This window comes from Strix aluco, chromosome 6 (genome assembly GCF_031877795.1).
Source record: "Strix aluco isolate bStrAlu1 chromosome 6, bStrAlu1.hap1, whole genome shotgun sequence".
Taxonomy (NCBI): Eukaryota; Metazoa; Chordata; class Aves; order Strigiformes; family Strigidae; genus Strix; species Strix aluco.
The window spans coordinates 41,787,371-41,803,963 of NC_133936.1; the positions used below are offsets into that span (position 1 = coordinate 41,787,371).

The following is a 16,593-nucleotide window of genomic DNA, read 5'->3' on the forward strand; positions in this document are numbered from 1 at the left end:
GGACGGAGGGGGGGTGCTGGGGAGGAGGGGGTGTCCCGGTGGGAAGCCGGGCTTGCTCCCCACAACCTGCTCAGTGGCTGAAAAGGGGCTCGTCAGGATGATAATCAAGCCCCGAAGTGGCCCCGGTAATGAAACAGCATTTGATTTTTTTTTTTTTTTTTTTTTTTTATAAAGCAGAGCGAGGCATCGCGCAGGCTGCGCTGAGGCGGGTGATCCGCAAAGCAATACAAATCAGAAATGAGATTTTTGAAGTCCTAATGAACCTGATTGCAGGAACATTTATAATCCCCCATGGCTTTAAATGAAATCAGATATAATCAGGAGCTATGGGGAAAGGGAGTGTTTACAGGCAGAGATTGGGAAGTGCTGCTGTATTAGTAAAGATGCTGTTCCTTCTATTGATGTCTAAAATGATGGATAATGTGAGAATGGCAAATATACTATTTGTCTAATGGCTCTGCAATTAAATTCCCCTGTAAATGACCCATGCCTCATTTCATCCTAATCTATGGAATTTTGATTGAATTCGTCAGCTCTAATTGAAAAATACTGCACTTTAATGTCTGCAGTGCAGTTTCAGGACCGCGCTGGTTTTAATGAGACGGTGCCCCTCTGACCTGGGAATATTTTAGACTTTTATTCGGGATTTTTAAACTGGTGGATTTCTCAACTATATCCCACGAAAAGCCGTGAGTGAGAGCGCGTGTGGTTTTCCAGTGCTAGGGATAATCTCTCCGTACCGAGGCGTTTTATTAAGGTCTCCTTTAGTGCTCTTAAAATATTTGGACTCCTGTTATTTCAATACATAGCAATTCTAAAAGGAAAAAAAAAATAGCCTATTTCCCCTCCTCCGAACGAATTTCGGGATATGAACCGGGATTACCGAAGCCAGATTTATTTCTTTTTTATTTTTTCTTTTTTTTTTTTTTTTAACCCGCGCGGCGTTATTTTTACCCTTTTACCTCCTTTTTTCTAACCCGAAAATCCCGAGCGCTGTCAAGTTTGTTTAAAAAAAAAAAAAAACAAACCACACAACACAAACAGGGAGCAAAAAAAAAAACCCCAAAACAAAAAAAAAAAAAACAAAGCCACAGAAAAAAAATAAACCAACAACAACAAAAAAAGCAGCACATCTCCCGTGCGTGGGGTGGAAGTTGTGGGGAGAGGGGACCCCCCCCGAGCCGCCACCGAGCCGGAGCCGAGTCGCCCGCCTGAAATGAGTTCAAACGGGAACACGCGAGGGAGTTAATGGGATTAAGCGACGAATGAGGGGGTTTGGGTTTGGGTTTGGTTTTTTTTTTTCCTGCTTGGAAACGGAAAGGGGAGGCGGGGGGGTGTTTCCCGGGGTTGCAGCGGCGCCCGCGGACACGCGTGGGGCGGCGAGTGTCTCCCCGCGGCGAGCGCCCTCCCCGCACAGCCAGCCCGCCCTCGCCAAGGGCCAAATCCTGCTCCGCCCCCCCCCCCCCCCCGATCCTCCTTACCCCCAGCTCCTGCAGCCCAAATACGCTGACACGAGCCCACAGCCACGCACAAACCCACCTCCCCGGCCGAGCCTTTCGCTGCGGGGATGAACACCCTCCCCACGCCGGTGGGGTGTAGGATGGAGAGCCCCGGCTGCACCCCTTATTTTGGCGTTCAGCGCTCACGCCTGCATCATTAACTGCACACTGATTTTGGGGGGGTAGTTTTGCTCAGGGTCTCCCCTCTTGCCCACCCCCCTCTCTAGAAAAAAAATCACTTTAAAAGCGTGGGAGGGTGGTGTTTCCCACGCTATTAAAATTTCCCCAGCGAAGGCAGAGGGTCTTCCACGAATTACCTCGCTAGGGTCTCCGTAAGCCTGAGTTTTGCTTTTGATAAAGTCGTTGGTTTTATCACCACCGGCTGCAAAACAAAGCTGCCCCTTCCACACCCCCCCCCAACCCCTCCTCCATGGCCCAGCAGCCCTAGGGACGGGCAGCGGCACGCACCCCACTTCAAATAATGCTCCTCACCAGCACCCCCACCCCAGTGCCCAGTGGGAGGATGGACCTGTGTGCCCCACGGAAACTCCCAGCACAGCTCCCTAAAACTAGGCAGGAGGTGGCCAAAGAGCCAGGAGCAGCCATCAGTCCCCAGGCACGTGGCGGATGGAGCTGCCATCCCAGGTGGAGGGATGCTCTGACCTCTGCCACCCTTTGGACTTGCACCTGGAAGGGCTCAGGCACCTCCCAGCTTTCCTCCTTCTTCATGGCTCTCCTGTTTTTCCACTTCTTCGCTCCAAAAAGCTGTACCTCCTCCCTACCCTGATTTGGGGGAAAAGCCCACGGTTTATTTAGCACACGCTCTCTCCACCCAGACAAGAGGCCACTGGAGTCACAGACACCCCCCCCCCAAACTCTGTCCACTTCAAACAACCCTCCGCATGATGCTCCTTTCCTGGAAAGGCTTTTTGGGGCAAAACCTGCCAGAAGCCACCTGCTCTTTAGAAGTCCTTGCTCTGCGTGATGCGGGAACCTCCCTGAGCAGCACCTCGGCACCACATTTCGCACCAGGGCCACGTGGGACCACGTCTGGACCCACGCTATGGCCCAGGGGGAAAAGGGCTTCTGCCCCCCCAGCCAAGCGTGACCCTCTGAAATACCAATTTCCACACATACTCAGACTTAGACCCCCTGGGAAAGGCTCTTGCCGTGTCCCACTGGTGGTGGAGGTCCCTGCGTGGGGTGTGGGGGTGACTGGCTGGGCTCCCCTGCCTGCCCTGCCTGCCCCTGGCCTCCCTCCCGCCTGTTACACTTCCCAGGCACAATCACGCTCTGGTTGCTTCTCCGACAATCAGAGATTGCCGACGTTTTTCTCCGGGAGAAAAATCAGCTAATTATGTGCCGAACAAAAAGGCTATTCTCGTCTGAAATAATACTCCCGTCTTGCAAAGGCACTTGTTTGTGGGCAAATTTTGAAGAGGGCTGACAATAAAAACAGCTGCAGGAGCTGGGTGTTGGTACACATTTCCATGCCCTGCCAGATTACCATGCCTAATTATCTCTCCTTTCCGCAATCTAACGTGGTTTCCTGAAAAGAAATGATTTTTCTTTTTTCTTTTTTTTTTTTCGCCCCTCGCTTTTCTATTTAAACGAAAGCTTTGCTCCTCCGCAAGGATCTCCAGCCTGCTCTGGTTGGTTTTGGAAGGAGCGGGGATGCTGCTGATTTGGGGAGGCTGGAGGGTTTAGCTGAGCTCCATCCACCGCGGTGGGAAGAGGCGGGCGGCAGGAGAGGGACTGCAATCCAACGATGCCTGCTGGATGGCAGGGAGGGGGAAAAGGGAAAAAAAACTGGAGAGAAATAACCACTCGTGCAGCTCCGCAGCATCCACGAGGGAGATCAAAACCTTGCTGGCACTGCGCTGGGAAAAATCCCGAGCGCCACGTTACGGCACATATGGTGGCCTCTGCAAGACGGAGCTGGGACATATGGAAATGAGCTGTATAAGTAAACTTTTCCCTGTCCCTTGAAGTCAGAGATGGGCCCCAAAAGTGTGTGCACGCACACACATACCCCCCCCATCCACAGCAGCAGCTGCTTCGATGGCCATCCACCCTGTCCCATTTGCCACACCACGGGGAAAAATTGTTTCTCCAACAGAAATGCAGCACTGGGGAGGGGGGAACCCCAAAACTCACACCCCAGGTGCCCAATGGGGCTCAGCACCCCAAAAGCTGCAGCAAAATGGGGATGGGGAGCCAGATGCAGGACAGGGTGGTGAAACTGTGCCGAGACCCAAAAGCAATAACCCCCCCTAATCGTTTCTGCCAAGAAAAGAACGGTTTCAGATGTTGGCTGGAAATGTGGAGGGATAAACTGACCCAGATATCCGGGCACGGGGCGGGGGGCAGCCTCCAGCCCCCCGTTTGGGGAAAGCTGCTGAGCTTCGGTCGTGGGAATTAGCAGCGAATGGGGTTTGAGGGGGGGAGGTACTGCAGATGCCACTTGCTGAGGTACGGGCAGGATGTTGTGGCACCCCCAGGGGACAAACTCCAATGGGCACATTTGGAGGGGAGGGTAAAAGCCCCCACTGCTTTGAGAGGGGTGTCCCTTAGGACATGCAGCTGTGCCGATCTGGAGGGACCACCCTCACCCCTCACCTTGTCCCCACATGCCCTCCGGGTTTTTTGGGGGTCTGGAGGGTCGAGAGGGCTAGAATTTGGGGGACAGAGCATGGCTGTCCCCACCTTTGGCACCTACCAGCCTGGCTGCCGTGGCGGGCAGTCACCTTCCTCACGGGATGTGCAGCCCCCTCGGCCTGACAACTGCCATCCTCCTCCGGAAAATATGAGCATCAATTAGCTTGAAACGAGTGCTAGGTCATTAAGAGCTTCCCAAGCGCGCAGGCCAGGCAGGAGCGGGATCGCCTGCTGGCCCTTGGTTTTGGGGGATCCCCCCTCCTCAGCCAGAAGCCACTTTTAGTTGGGGTTTGTGCCCAAAAGCCCCTCAAAATGAAGCCCAGAGGCACAGCGGGCACCATTGTCCCGGGAAGGCTTCAACTTTGCAAAGGCAGGAGGCATCCCACCCCCAGCCAACTCCCCTTTTTTTTTTTTAACTCCTTTTTTTTTTTTTTTTTTTTTTTTGCATTTGATTTTATTTTCCAAACCACTTGATCTTTGCTTGGGAACCTCCATTAATTGCCTGGGTTTGCCTCTTCGCCTGGTCCCTTTATCATTATTTATGGCCTTTGAAATTGTGTAAAGTTCCCTTGACGTTCAATTTACAAGTTTGGGGGCGCTTTTTTTTTTTCCCTTTTTCCCTTTTTTTTTTTTTTTTTTTTTTTTTTTTTGTTCCAGCTTTTGTCCTCGCCAAAGACGTCGTGTTGGAAAAGGCTTTGAGCCGGCCAACATGAGAGGCTCGCCGGAGAAAAGGGAGCAGCCCTCCATCGCTTTTAATTCCGCCGTGTTGCTGAATGGCTCTTTTACATAATTGCAGAAGCAATTTCAAAGCCAAGCCAGGGGCTGACTTTACCCAGAACCACATGGAGCCTATTTGGGGGCTTTTCAAAAAAAAAAAAAAAAAAAAAAGCTGGGGGGAGAGAGGGAGAGAAAAGCGTGAATAAAATAGTTGGGATTTTTTTTTTTTTTTTTTAAAAAAAGGGGGTTTCAATGCTTTGGAGGCACCAAATTGGTGTGTCTGATGGGGAATGTCACACGCCCCGGGGGAGCGGGGGACCCCACGGAGGTCCCCGACAGCACTGAGGGGCGTGAGTCCCCGGCGGGGCGACCCGCGGGGCGGGGGGGGGTGTTAGTGGGCGCTCACGCGTGGGCCGCCCCGTCCGGCGGCGGTGGATGGGTGGGGGGGTGGGAGGGGGTGACGGGGGGGGGGACAGAGGGACCGAGAGAGGGGGAGAGGAGGGCCTGGGGGCGTGGCGTCCCGGCTCGGCCCCGCCCCTCCGCCCTCCCGCCCAATGGGAAGCGGCGGCGGCGGCCACGTGGGGCGGGCCGGGTTCCCAGCCGGGCAAAATGTGAATGGGCGCGGGGGAGCGCGGGCGGGCAGAGCGGCGCGGCGGCGGCGGGCGGGCGGGCTCCGCGGGGGCTCCGCGGGGGCGCACGGCGACGGCGGCGGGCGGGGGGCCGGCCCCGATGTGCGGGCGGCGGCGGCGGGCCGCGGCCCCGCTCCGCCCCGGCTCTGCCCCACGCGTGGGCGCTGCGCGGCTCTGCTGAGGAGGAAGAGGAGGAGGAGGAGGAGGAGGAGGAGGGAGGAAGGAGGAAGGTGGTCGCTGCCGCCGCCGCTCCGGCATGAGCGCGGCTTTCCAGCCCTCGCTGATGATGATGCAGCGCCCGCTGGGAAGCAGCACGGCCTTCAGCATCGACTCGCTCATCGGCAGCCCCCCGCCGCCCGCCCCCGGGCACTTCGTCTACACCGGCTACCCCATGTTCATGCCCTACCGCCCCGTCGTGCTGCCGCCGCCCCCCCCGCCGCCCCCGGCGCTCCCGCAGGGCGCCCTGCAACCGGCGCTGCCCCCCGCGCACCCCCACCACCACCAGCTCCCCAGCCTGCCCACGGGGTTCTGCTCCAGCCTGGCTCAGGGCATGGCCCTCACCTCCACCCTCATGGCCACGCTGCCCGGCACCTTCCCCGCCTCTCCCCAGCACCAGGAGGCCGCCAGGAAGTTCGCACCCCCGGGCAACTTCGATAAAGCCGAGGGGATCCCCCCGGACGGCGGCGGCGACGATGGCAAAGCCTTCCTGGGGAAGGACGGAGCCCTCCTGCCCTTCCCCGCCGCCGACGCCGTCCAGGCCTCCCTCGGTGAGTGAGCGCCGGGGCCGGCGGGGGGGAGCGGGGTCCCCGCATCACCCCCCGGCGGGGCGGGCTGGGAGGGGGTCGGGGGAAGGGGCGGCCCCGGGGAGACCCCGGGAGGAGAGGAGGCAGGGCTGGCCCCGGCCGTCCGGTGGCCGCAAGGCCAGGGGGGAGGGAGGAGGAGGAGGAGGAGGGAGGTTGGGAGCCCCCGCCGCTTGAAAAAATAGTAATAAACTAAATCCAACCGAAAGACACGCGAACAAAAAAAAACCCCTAACCACTAAAACCCAACAATTTTTGGGTGATGGACCTGTGGGCCGGGGGGGCGCGGTGGCCGTGGGATGGAGGGTACCAAATGCTAACGAAAGGCCTCTGCTTCGCTTCCAGCCGGGGCTCTCCGGGGCCAGGGGAAGGAGGACCCCAAAGCCGAAGAGGACGCGAAAGGCAAGGAGGAAAGTTTCTCCATGGACAGCGATCTAGACTATAGCTCGGACGACAACATCCCCGGCCAGGCGGCTCACAAGGAAGAGGACTCTGGCAATGCGCTGGAGGAAAACCCCCAAAACCCCCCCAATTCCACCAACACCACGTCCACGGGCAAAAACCGGCGGAGGCGAACAGCCTTCACCAGCGAGCAGCTGCTGGAGCTGGAAAAGGAGTTTCACTGCAAAAAGTACCTGTCCCTGACGGAGAGGTCCCAGATCGCTCACGCTCTCAAACTCAGCGAGGTGCAGGTGAAAATCTGGTTCCAGAACAGACGGGCTAAATGGAAACGGGTCAAGGCGGGCAACGCCAACTCCAAGACAGGGGAGCCCTCCCGAAACCCTAAGATCGTGGTACCCATCCCGGTGCACGTCAGCAGGTTTGCGATCAGGAGTCAGCATCAGCAGCTGGAGCAAGCCCGACCCTGATCTCTCCCTATGCTCAGAACCACAAGTTTTTGAGGGAAAAGTTTCCGAATCGGGGTTTAAAAGCAACCCACCCACAAGAAGAAAAGAAAAAAAAAAAAGCAGCAAAAAACCCTAAAGCAAACAACAGCCACCAAGAAAAAAAAAAAATCCCACGCGAGCGCACGGCAAACCGCTGCCACGAGAGAACTTTAAAGCGAAACTTTCCGCTTACCGAGTCAAGCGAGAGTCTGCGAAGGAAAGAGGCTTGGAAACTGTTTTGGTTCGGAGCAGGAATATCAAACCCTGGAAGAGACACACAGATATTTATTATTGCGCTGCCCCGCTTTGTACATTAAGTCGTGCTGTCTTGGCTGCGATGGGGACCACAGATGCGGTACGGTGTCGGCGCTGGATCCAGCAGCGATTTGCCCGTGTCCCCCCCTCCCTGGCAGAGACATCCCCAGCGAAGCCCGCAGCGCGCCTTTAGCCATCTTTGGGGTTTTGTTTCTTATCGGGGGCGAAAGGTAAAAAAGACGAGAGAACAAAAACGAAAGAAAACTAAGATGTTCATTTCATGCCTTTTTTATTGTTTGATTTTATTTCTGATGGCTGAGTGGCAGGCACTGGGGGACGATTTTTTAAATATATTTTTTGCCTGGCTTTCTGTCGATTTGGTTTGCCTATTCTACCAAGCCATGTTTAAGAGAGAGAGAGAGAGAGGGGGGGGGGGGTAAAAAAAAAAAAAAAAGCACGATCTTCTCTATTGTGTTTAATTTATTTCAATGTAGCTTATTTCCTTATAAGTTATGAAATTTAAAAGCAAACTAAGTCTTGTGAATAAAAACCGACAAAGAAAAAAAAAAAAAAGCCTTCCAACCCCTGGCTGTTCTGTCCAGAATTTGGCGTTGAGCTGATTTTCTTTCCCCTCCTGCGCTGCCCGAGCGGAGCGATGCTGCTCTCGCCTTTTTTTGCGAAGCCACATTTATTGTCGGGGAGGGGGGAGACGGGCAAAAACTTTCTTTTTTTTGGGTTTTTTTTTTTTTTTTGTTCCCCGAGGGGGGATGGTGGGAAAGCTGGAAAAAGGCTTTTTATGCGAATAAACATAGATGGCCTCGACGGTGCGGGGGGGGGTGGGGGGTAAAACACCCCTCTATCCCCCCCCCCGGCAGGCAGCAGGCTCCCAGCCCCGTGTTTTGGGGGGTACGGCCGCTGTCCCCCCGGCTCCGCGGCCGCTCTTGGGCAGGGGCGCTGCGGCGGGGCGGCCCGGTCGAGGCCGGGGGGGGGGGGGGGGGGTGTCGGGGCTGGAGGGTCCCGCTCCCCCCCCTTTCTCACCGGCATCCTTTTCATCCCGTTTTTTCCCCATTTTACCCATCCCGGCTTCATCCATGCCGGTGAAACGGTGGCGGCGGCGGCTATTTGGAATGAAAAAAGCAGTGATTTGCCGTGAAAACGGGGTGCGGGGGGGCAGTCTATTAAAATTAAACTAGGGGGTCGTTCAAGGGAGCGATTGCTCCCGAGGTAACGGCGAGGTTCCCCGGGCAGGCTCTGGCGAGTAAATCGGGGTTTGGCGGTGGTCGCATCATTCGTAGCCCTTGCACTTCATCTGTTATTATTATTATTATTATTATTATTACTATGATGATGATGTAACGCGGGTTCGGAGAGGGCTGGCGGCAGCTCCGGTGGGGGGGGGGGGGAGCGGGGGTGTCCGCTGCTCCCCTCTCCCACCAGCCGCTCATCGAAACTTCACGGCGCCGGCCAGCACCGCTGCCGGCCCCACGGGCAGCCGCGGACGCGCGTGGACTAGAGAGAACCCACGGGTGATTCCAGCCTTTTCGGTAGCCGCCGCCACTGCCCGCTCCTTTAGCTCGTTCCAAAAAAATATATTAGCATTAATAAATTTTTGGTTTCGTTTCTGTGCGAGAGGGAGCCGGGACACGCGTGGGGCTGCCTCGCCCGGCCCCCCCGTCCCCGTGTTCGTGTCCCGTCCCCCCCCCCCCCCCTTCCCTCCGTGCTTCCCAGCGCTGCTCTTCTCCGGAGCGCTTTTTTTTTTAAAAAAAAAAAACAACAAAAAACAAACCAAAACAACAAAACCCCACCAAAATATTGTTATTTATTTTGGTTTGCTTTGGTGCAAAGGGGATGCTGCTTGGAACGCGCAGCAATCCGGAGCCGGCTGGGGCGAGCGGCGGCCCGGCTGTGCACCCCCCCCTCCCCCCCCCCCCGCCACGAGAAGGGGGGTGTTGTATTTTAGGGAGGAGCAGCTGCTCCTCACCCCTGTCCTCACCCCCCCCCCCACGGGGCAGCCCTCCCTCTACAAGCCAGCATCTGCCCCAGGCGCAGGAAAGTTATTTGCTCCGCGGGTTGGGGTCCCCCCTCACCCCCCCCCCACTGCCCGGGAGTGGGGCTTTGGGGCTGGAGGGGGGAGCCCCGGGCCGGGGGCCAGAGGAGAAGGAGATAAACAAGCGAGGGGGTTGATAGCTGTCATCATCACCATCATCATGGCTTTCATTTGGCTGCCTAATGAGTCAGATCACAGGCAGAGAGAAAAATTGTCAATCGCCCAGGCTCTAATGAATTTTTTTGCAAATTGTAATCAAGCCAGGCCGTCTCAGCTCGCTGATTAATGAGACCCAGGAGGCCCGGCCAGCACCTCAGCTTTTTATTCCATCCCGTCCTCCCTGCACTAAATTAACAGCAACTTGTCTGAGCTTCAAATTAACTCCCAATGATTAATTCTGATGGGGGGGTCTGAAGAATAGCTCGTCCTAATAGGCACTGGCCTCTGATGCTGTTTGAAATTAATACACTTCCCCTTTGGCTGCCGGCTTTAATCCAAGGTTGGGTTTTGACATCACTATATTTGTTGTTACAATAAATTCCTCTTACATCTGCAGATCAAATAATTGCACTGCTCAGGGAGCGCAGCAGAAACGCCGGCCCGCTTCGCAGCGGCCCAAAGTCGGAGGGGAACGGAAGCTGTCTGCTCCTCTCCGCCTCACTCCAGCCTGCCTTAGGAAAACCCCTTTTTTTTATTTATATATAAATGTATATATGTATTTTTAAGCCACCGCTGCTCAGCAGCACCAGGATGTGGTGGCCAGAGGAGGCAACCCCTCTCCGGCGGGGCAAGGAGCACACTGCCTCGCTCTTAAACAAGACATCACAGCTTTTAAATCCCCCCCCTTCTTTACCCCCTCACCGCAGTGACCCAGCAAACTCACCGCATGCCAGGGCTGCTGCAGAGACTGGACAAACTCAGCGCATGCCACTGCAGGTCAGGCACGGGGCTGGCGGGGGGGACACTCCAGCTGCAGCCCCCACTTCCTCGGAGGGGGCAGCTCTGCCTTCCGCCTTGTTTCTGTTTGTATTGACTTAATTGGTTTAATTATTTCAGCTGGGACTGGCCAGGCTCGGCTTTGTGCCTTTTACCTGCCCCTTCCGCCCCTGGGGATGCGGCTGCCCCGCTGACAAGGACCCCTTTGTGGCTGGATGGGGGGTACCAGACCCCCCCTCCATTGGGGTTATCCCCTGTGATGGCAGGGGCCTCCCAGCCGAGCATCCCCCAGAGCGGGGCCAACCCCAATATCTGGAGAGATGGGTGAGGGGGTCCCTACCCCTGCTGGGAACAACCCCCGCCAAGGACTGAGCATCTCCCCTGTTCCCCAGCGGGTACAAGTTACCTCCTGCAAGAGACACCCACCCCTCCAGGCTCGCTGTCCTCCAGGATCGGGCCCCCCCGCGTGCTTCCACGGGGCCGTATCAATCTTCATCCGCGAGGAGGAGAGCGATGAGGCCGATAAGCGGCCGCCAATGCAAATTCCCGCCGTCACCGTCATAAAGCACCCGGCACCCTGACACACAAAAGCAACACCATATGTACGAAGACAACCTGTATGAATTATAAATTGCATCATAAAAATTGATTGCCTATCCCAACCCTTCAGAAACACGCACGGGGCTGGGGAGGGGGGGGAGAAACCCACCCGGCGCCCCAAAACGGCCACGCCACGGTGGGAGGGGATGCTCTGCCGAGCCACCCCGCATCCCTCGGGGGTGCGAGGTCCCTTCCCGTCCCCCTCCCCGCCGCCGCGGGATGCTCGCCCGCCCCTTGCTTGCTCTTTTCTCCCTCCCGCTACGCCTGGCCCATAGAGAGCCTTAATCTATTTATTTCAAGCCACTTCATCCTCTCTCCCGCTTTTGTCCCAGCCCCAGCCTCTGGCTTTGTGGCAGGACCGCTGAGGTTTTAAAAGCCCCTTCCCCTATAGTTTGAGGTCTCCTTGGCTGCCTGAATTACAATGGCTAAAACAGGATTACACTGACCTGATCCTATTAAACTCGCCAATCGATCTGTGCCGCCCTCCCTCCGGCTCGGCAAACTTACTCGCCCAACTTTCTCCGGGGCTCAGCCTGGGAAGAGGAGAAGCGGAAGGCCGCCTTTCCGAGCAGGCCTGATGGAGGAAGGATGGATGGAGGCTATTTTTTCTTTTTTTTTTTTGGAGCCACGTGGATTTTAAACCTCTGCTTTAGCTCCCAGCATCTCGGCTCCAAAGGAAAACACAGCGTTTTCTTGGTCTCACAGGTGCTCTGACTCCCAGCCCCAGCAGGATATTAAGTCACATAGATAAATCATATAGAAAGGGGTATTTTAGCTATAAGCAAAATGATTCTCCCTCCCTTTGGTAAGGGCAACCCTCCAGCTGCCTGATATGGGGCACGTAAGCTCCTGGTCCTTCAACCAGCCTCAGCCCCCCACTGCGATGCCGAGCATGTTGGACCAAAGTCTGAGCGAGGGCTGCCCACACCCGGGATGCCCGCGAGCCCCCTGGTACCCACCGGGGCTGGGACCCCCGACACAGCCACACCAGCATCTCCCCGCTGATGCCCAGAGGTCGGTGTCGCCGGCGTGGGTAGGGCTGACCCAGCAGCGAGTCCTTCCTCCCTTTTTATTTATAAAAAGAGCGGAGGAAGAGGAGCGCAGACCCGGCTTAACGACGTTTTCCTCGTCAGCGGGTAAACGGACCTCGATCGGCAGCGGTATCTGCTGCCAGGGGATGCTCTGCATCGCCTCGGTGCTATGGCACGCCACCATCTGCGGAGGAACGGGCGCCTGGAATTAATCCCCCGTCGTCCCCTGGGAAAATAATTACAAGGCAGGGGAATAATCTAAAAATGGCAGTAAAATATGGGGTGTTTACGCTGACCTGCCGGGATGACTGAATTAGTGGCAAGGGGCCTGAATTAGTGGCAAAGGGCCTATCGCCGACTCCGGGGGAGCAGTTTTAATGCTCAAATCCTATTAATTAACAGAGCAAAAGACAAACCGGGGACTCCCATTTATAATTTTCTAGGAGCGTGTTATCAACAGCGAGGAGCTGGAGCTCACAGGGTGAATATGTCTTGCCAAGTGCCTGGAGCTCTTCCCTCTGCACACCCCAAAGCTACTCTAAAGGGTACCAATACCCCAAAACTGGCTGCAGAAAAAGAGTCATTAGCAATGATTTATTTATTTTTATAAAGGTAATGTGTCCTGTTACTATCTGGGGTGACAAAAACTGCAGCTGCCTGTCTAAATAGAAATCTTTGCTGTCCTCCTTCTGCTTGCGGTCCTGTTCAAGATTTCTATTCCTGCTGCAAAAGCATCTGAACTCAGAAATGATGTGCAAAAATGTGGGTATGGCCCCAAAATCCCTTTGAGAGACATTTGCCTCCCTTGCTGATATTCCCAGAACAGCTAAAAGAAGCCACAGGCATGGTTATACAAATTAAGTAATTGCTGTTTTAGCTGGCAACCTCGACTCAAAGAGAACCAGCCCACTTCTTTGGGCAATGGCAACATCTCCTTACTCAAAGCCCTCTTGCGCACATCCCTCAGGGCATGTCCCAGCACCCCAAATTAGGCTGGGGGTAATGCACCCTGTGAAATACACAGCCCCCCCCAAACCCCTACATTAAAATTACAGGGTCACCCTCCTGCCAAATTTCAAGGCCCTGCACCAAAGCTGGAAGGCACCTAAGAGATTTTAAGTAGCAATAACTGGGGGTTTTTTTCCACTACTTGGAGGTGGAAAAAAAAAAAAAGAAGTGCATCTTACTGTTTTTCACCCAAAACATCAAGAGGATTTGGGTTGAAATTCTCTCTTCCTGCCCCAAACACCAAGACAGACCCCCCGTATGCAGCAACATACCCCAAATAATTAAAACCCTGTGCAGCCCCAATGGTGGCAAGGACCAGTGCGAAGACTGGCACCAGTAATGGCAGCTTTCTGGTCCGTCCCCCGCAACCAACAAGCATCTCTTTGCACGGAGAGGAAGGATGACAGCAAAGACCTTCTGCAAACCATCGCCGCTTGTAGATACGCCACCGAGCACCGAACATTTACAAATAGCCTGTTCATTGCTAAGAAGCCACTTGGGCTTTTATGAACATCATTATGGCCATGGTGTAATAGTATCTATCAAAAACATTGCCTTTCTGAATTAAGGTAATGGTCATTTTTAAGACACACATCTGTATTTTTTTTTAAACAGATGCTCGGCTCCTAAGCCCAGGACTGCTATTTCTCCCCCTCCCCAATTATTTTCATATTTCCCCATTTCCAAAGCAGCAATAAGTTCCTGTGAAAGAAGGGTAATAGGAAGTCTCTCTCTAAGAGAAATTGTTAATTTGGGATTTATAAAGGACTTTCCTTAATGAATAATAGTTGAGATCGATCTGTCTTCCTGCCTCATTCTGCAAAGTAACATTTGTAAAGTAAGGTGATCCCAATTACTCCCTCTAATAACCTCTCCAGCAAGAGATTTCAGAGCTGCAGCCATGAAACCTGCCCGCCTGCCTCCTCTCCCCTGGTGCCATGAGCATCACCTGCGTCAGGACTTTCTGGCTTCATCCAGCTCATGATCCCCCATCTCCCTGCCTGGCGTGGACCGGCTCCATCACCTGAAAACCCCAGGGTGGGATGCCCTGCAACCCCCCCCCCCCTCCCAGAAGGATGCTCCATCCAGCCCCGCTGGTCATCAGTGCCTGGGAGGTCTCATGCTGGGATTGTCACCCCTTGTCACCAGGGTGCCAGGGTCTGGAGGGGGTCTGCAGCCCCTCAAAATGCTCGACGCTCTGATACCCACCCACCTCCTGGCTTATCAGAGAGAGGAGATTGAGAAATGACTTGATTATTGTCCGTAAGTGCCTTCACAGGGAGGAAATACTGGCACTAAAGGGCTCTTGAATCAACAGCAGGACGGCAGCGTGAGAATCGATGCCAGCAGCTCAAGCCAGACAGACTCAAATTAGAAGCAAGGCTTTTTTTTTCTTTCTTTCTTTTTTTTTTTCCTTAAAATATGGAGGACCATTAAAGATCAGAGCCAACCAAGAAGGCGTGGGGGCTCTCTTCATCCCTCAGGGTCTTCAGCTTGGGGCTGGATGCCTTTGGGGAAGAGATGTTTTAGCCAAGTGCAGTTTTGCCATTGCAGGTGCCTTTTCCAGCTGTTTTGCCATGTCTCCCCTTTCCTCCTACCTCCCTTCCCTTTGGTTCCTCTCTACAGCAGGGAATGAAGGTGTGGAAATCCCATTCCCTTCCTTCCTTTGCTTGGTGCCATCCCACATGCACATCCCCATCCCACATCCAGAGACTGGCGGGACTTCTGGAGAGACAGGAGCCAAGGGAAGGGACCTTTTTGTCATGCTTTAATTAAACAAGTCCTGCTTCCCCAGTTCACCAACACTTGAGAGAGAGGCAGGCTCTGCCACAGCACCAGCGCTCCCCTTTTTCCTTGCCTCCACCCAAGAGACATCCCACATCAGCTCAGAGATGCTCCAGCAAACCCAGGGAACACTAATGCAACTTTCGGGTAATTCCAGGGGAAAAAAAAAAAAAAAAACCAGAAAATTTCTCCTTTTTTTTTTTTTTTTTTTATAAAAAGCAAAATAAAACTCTCTTATCTCCTTAACGCAGCTGGAGGGAACTAAGAAGTGCAAGTTGTAAGAGGCTTGCTCTGGGTCACCTTCAAAAGAGGTGACCCACGGATGATGCTGTCTTTGGACGCCTTGTCCCTGCCACAAGGACTATTTTGGGTGTTCGAGCTCTGTCATGCTGCCAGCCTGCAAAGTGCAGAAGATGCTCTTTTCTATCCTTGCCTGCAAGCATCATCCTCCTGGTGAGCCAGAGCTGGGCACAGTGCTTGGACCCTCCCTCACCCCACGGGAAGGGGATGCTGAAGGTACCACCCTGTCTGCATCCGAGCTCAGGCGCTCGCCGGGCAAATTTTGCCATCTCCAAGTACTGGAAAGGGTGAAATCCTGATGTATTTGTTCACCTGGCACAAACCTCAGCACTGCCAGTATTAACTGGCCAGGCCGATTAGTGGCAGCCATCAGCCAATAAATAAATTGGAACCATCTCCAGACCTGATTAGCTTGCTAATTAAGCTCAGTTACAGGGAAATCTGCAGTCAATCAGCCCGGCCATTACCAGTTGGATCTGCAGAGCGGGAGCTGTAGATGCTGGGTCTCTGCTGGGGAGAAGGAGGAGGGGAGCATGCTGGGGTGGCAGAGAAGGTTGTCCCAAAATCCACTTTCCTCAGCAGCAATCAGAGATACTCATCTATTTGGGACAATTCCTGGCAGCCTCCAGTGCCCCCACATTCACCCGGGCTCCTGCCCCGACGCTGTTGGGGGGAATTGCCCCATTCTACTTCAGTCGCTGAGCTGCTCAGCAGCACAATCCCTTTCCAGTCCACAAACTCCCAGAAACTGCAGAATGCCTCCAAAGACAGCACATTCGTAAGGGTAAACACAGGGCTGGGAGGGGGTATTTTTTTTTTTTTTTATTTTTGACTGGACCAAGCTGTTTCCCCTGCTTCCCTGCAGCGATGTGCAGCTCTGACACCTCGCTCCAGCTCCCAGCTCTTCCCTCCCACACCCAGCTGGCACCTGGGGATCCGCACCAAAATGCTGATGGACATCTTCATCCCAGCACAGAGGCCAAGGGCTCTCAGGGGTTTCTTCTTGCCTGCAAAGTAGACGCAGCATCCCCCGTGCAGCCCAAAGCAGAGGTAGGATTTCAAGACACGTACCCATCTGTTGCTGTCAGCATTGCAGGACGAGGTGTTTTGGCATTCGGGGATGCCCTTGCTCCCTCCAGCTGCAGCCCCCCCCATCTTGGCAGCTGCCAGTGGGCATCAGGCATTTACTTTTCTGTCTACCTTGTCTTTCCTCTGGCTCTGGCAGCTCGAGGCCACTTGGGATCCCAGCCCTTGCTTCATTAGATGAAAATATCTGGCCTTTGATTTCCGCTAATCCTCCAAAACCGTGCGGATTGTTTGCTCGTGCACCAAAATGACAAGAAGTCATTTTCTATTCAATTTTCTACTGGAAAAGGTGATCAGGAGGTTCTCTTCAACTGAGCAACAAGCAGCCCTCGGTGTTGGCAGCACCAATGCCAAG

General features: G+C 54.5%; 1 protein-coding gene across 1 annotated transcript; it reads left to right on the plus strand.

The window, feature by feature from the left end:
- The first annotated feature begins 5,759 nt into the window (after nucleotides 1-5,759).
- On the plus strand, nucleotides 5,760-8,058 carry GBX2 (gastrulation brain homeobox 2). The gene is made up of 2 exons (XM_074828322.1): nucleotides 5,760-6,270; nucleotides 6,649-8,058. The coding sequence occupies exons 1-2, from the start codon at nucleotides 5,760-5,762 to the stop codon at nucleotides 7,170-7,172; spliced, it is 1,035 nt and encodes a 344-aa protein (XP_074684423.1). The 3' UTR covers nucleotides 7,173-8,058.
- Nucleotides 8,059-16,593: the final 8,535 nt, after the last annotated feature.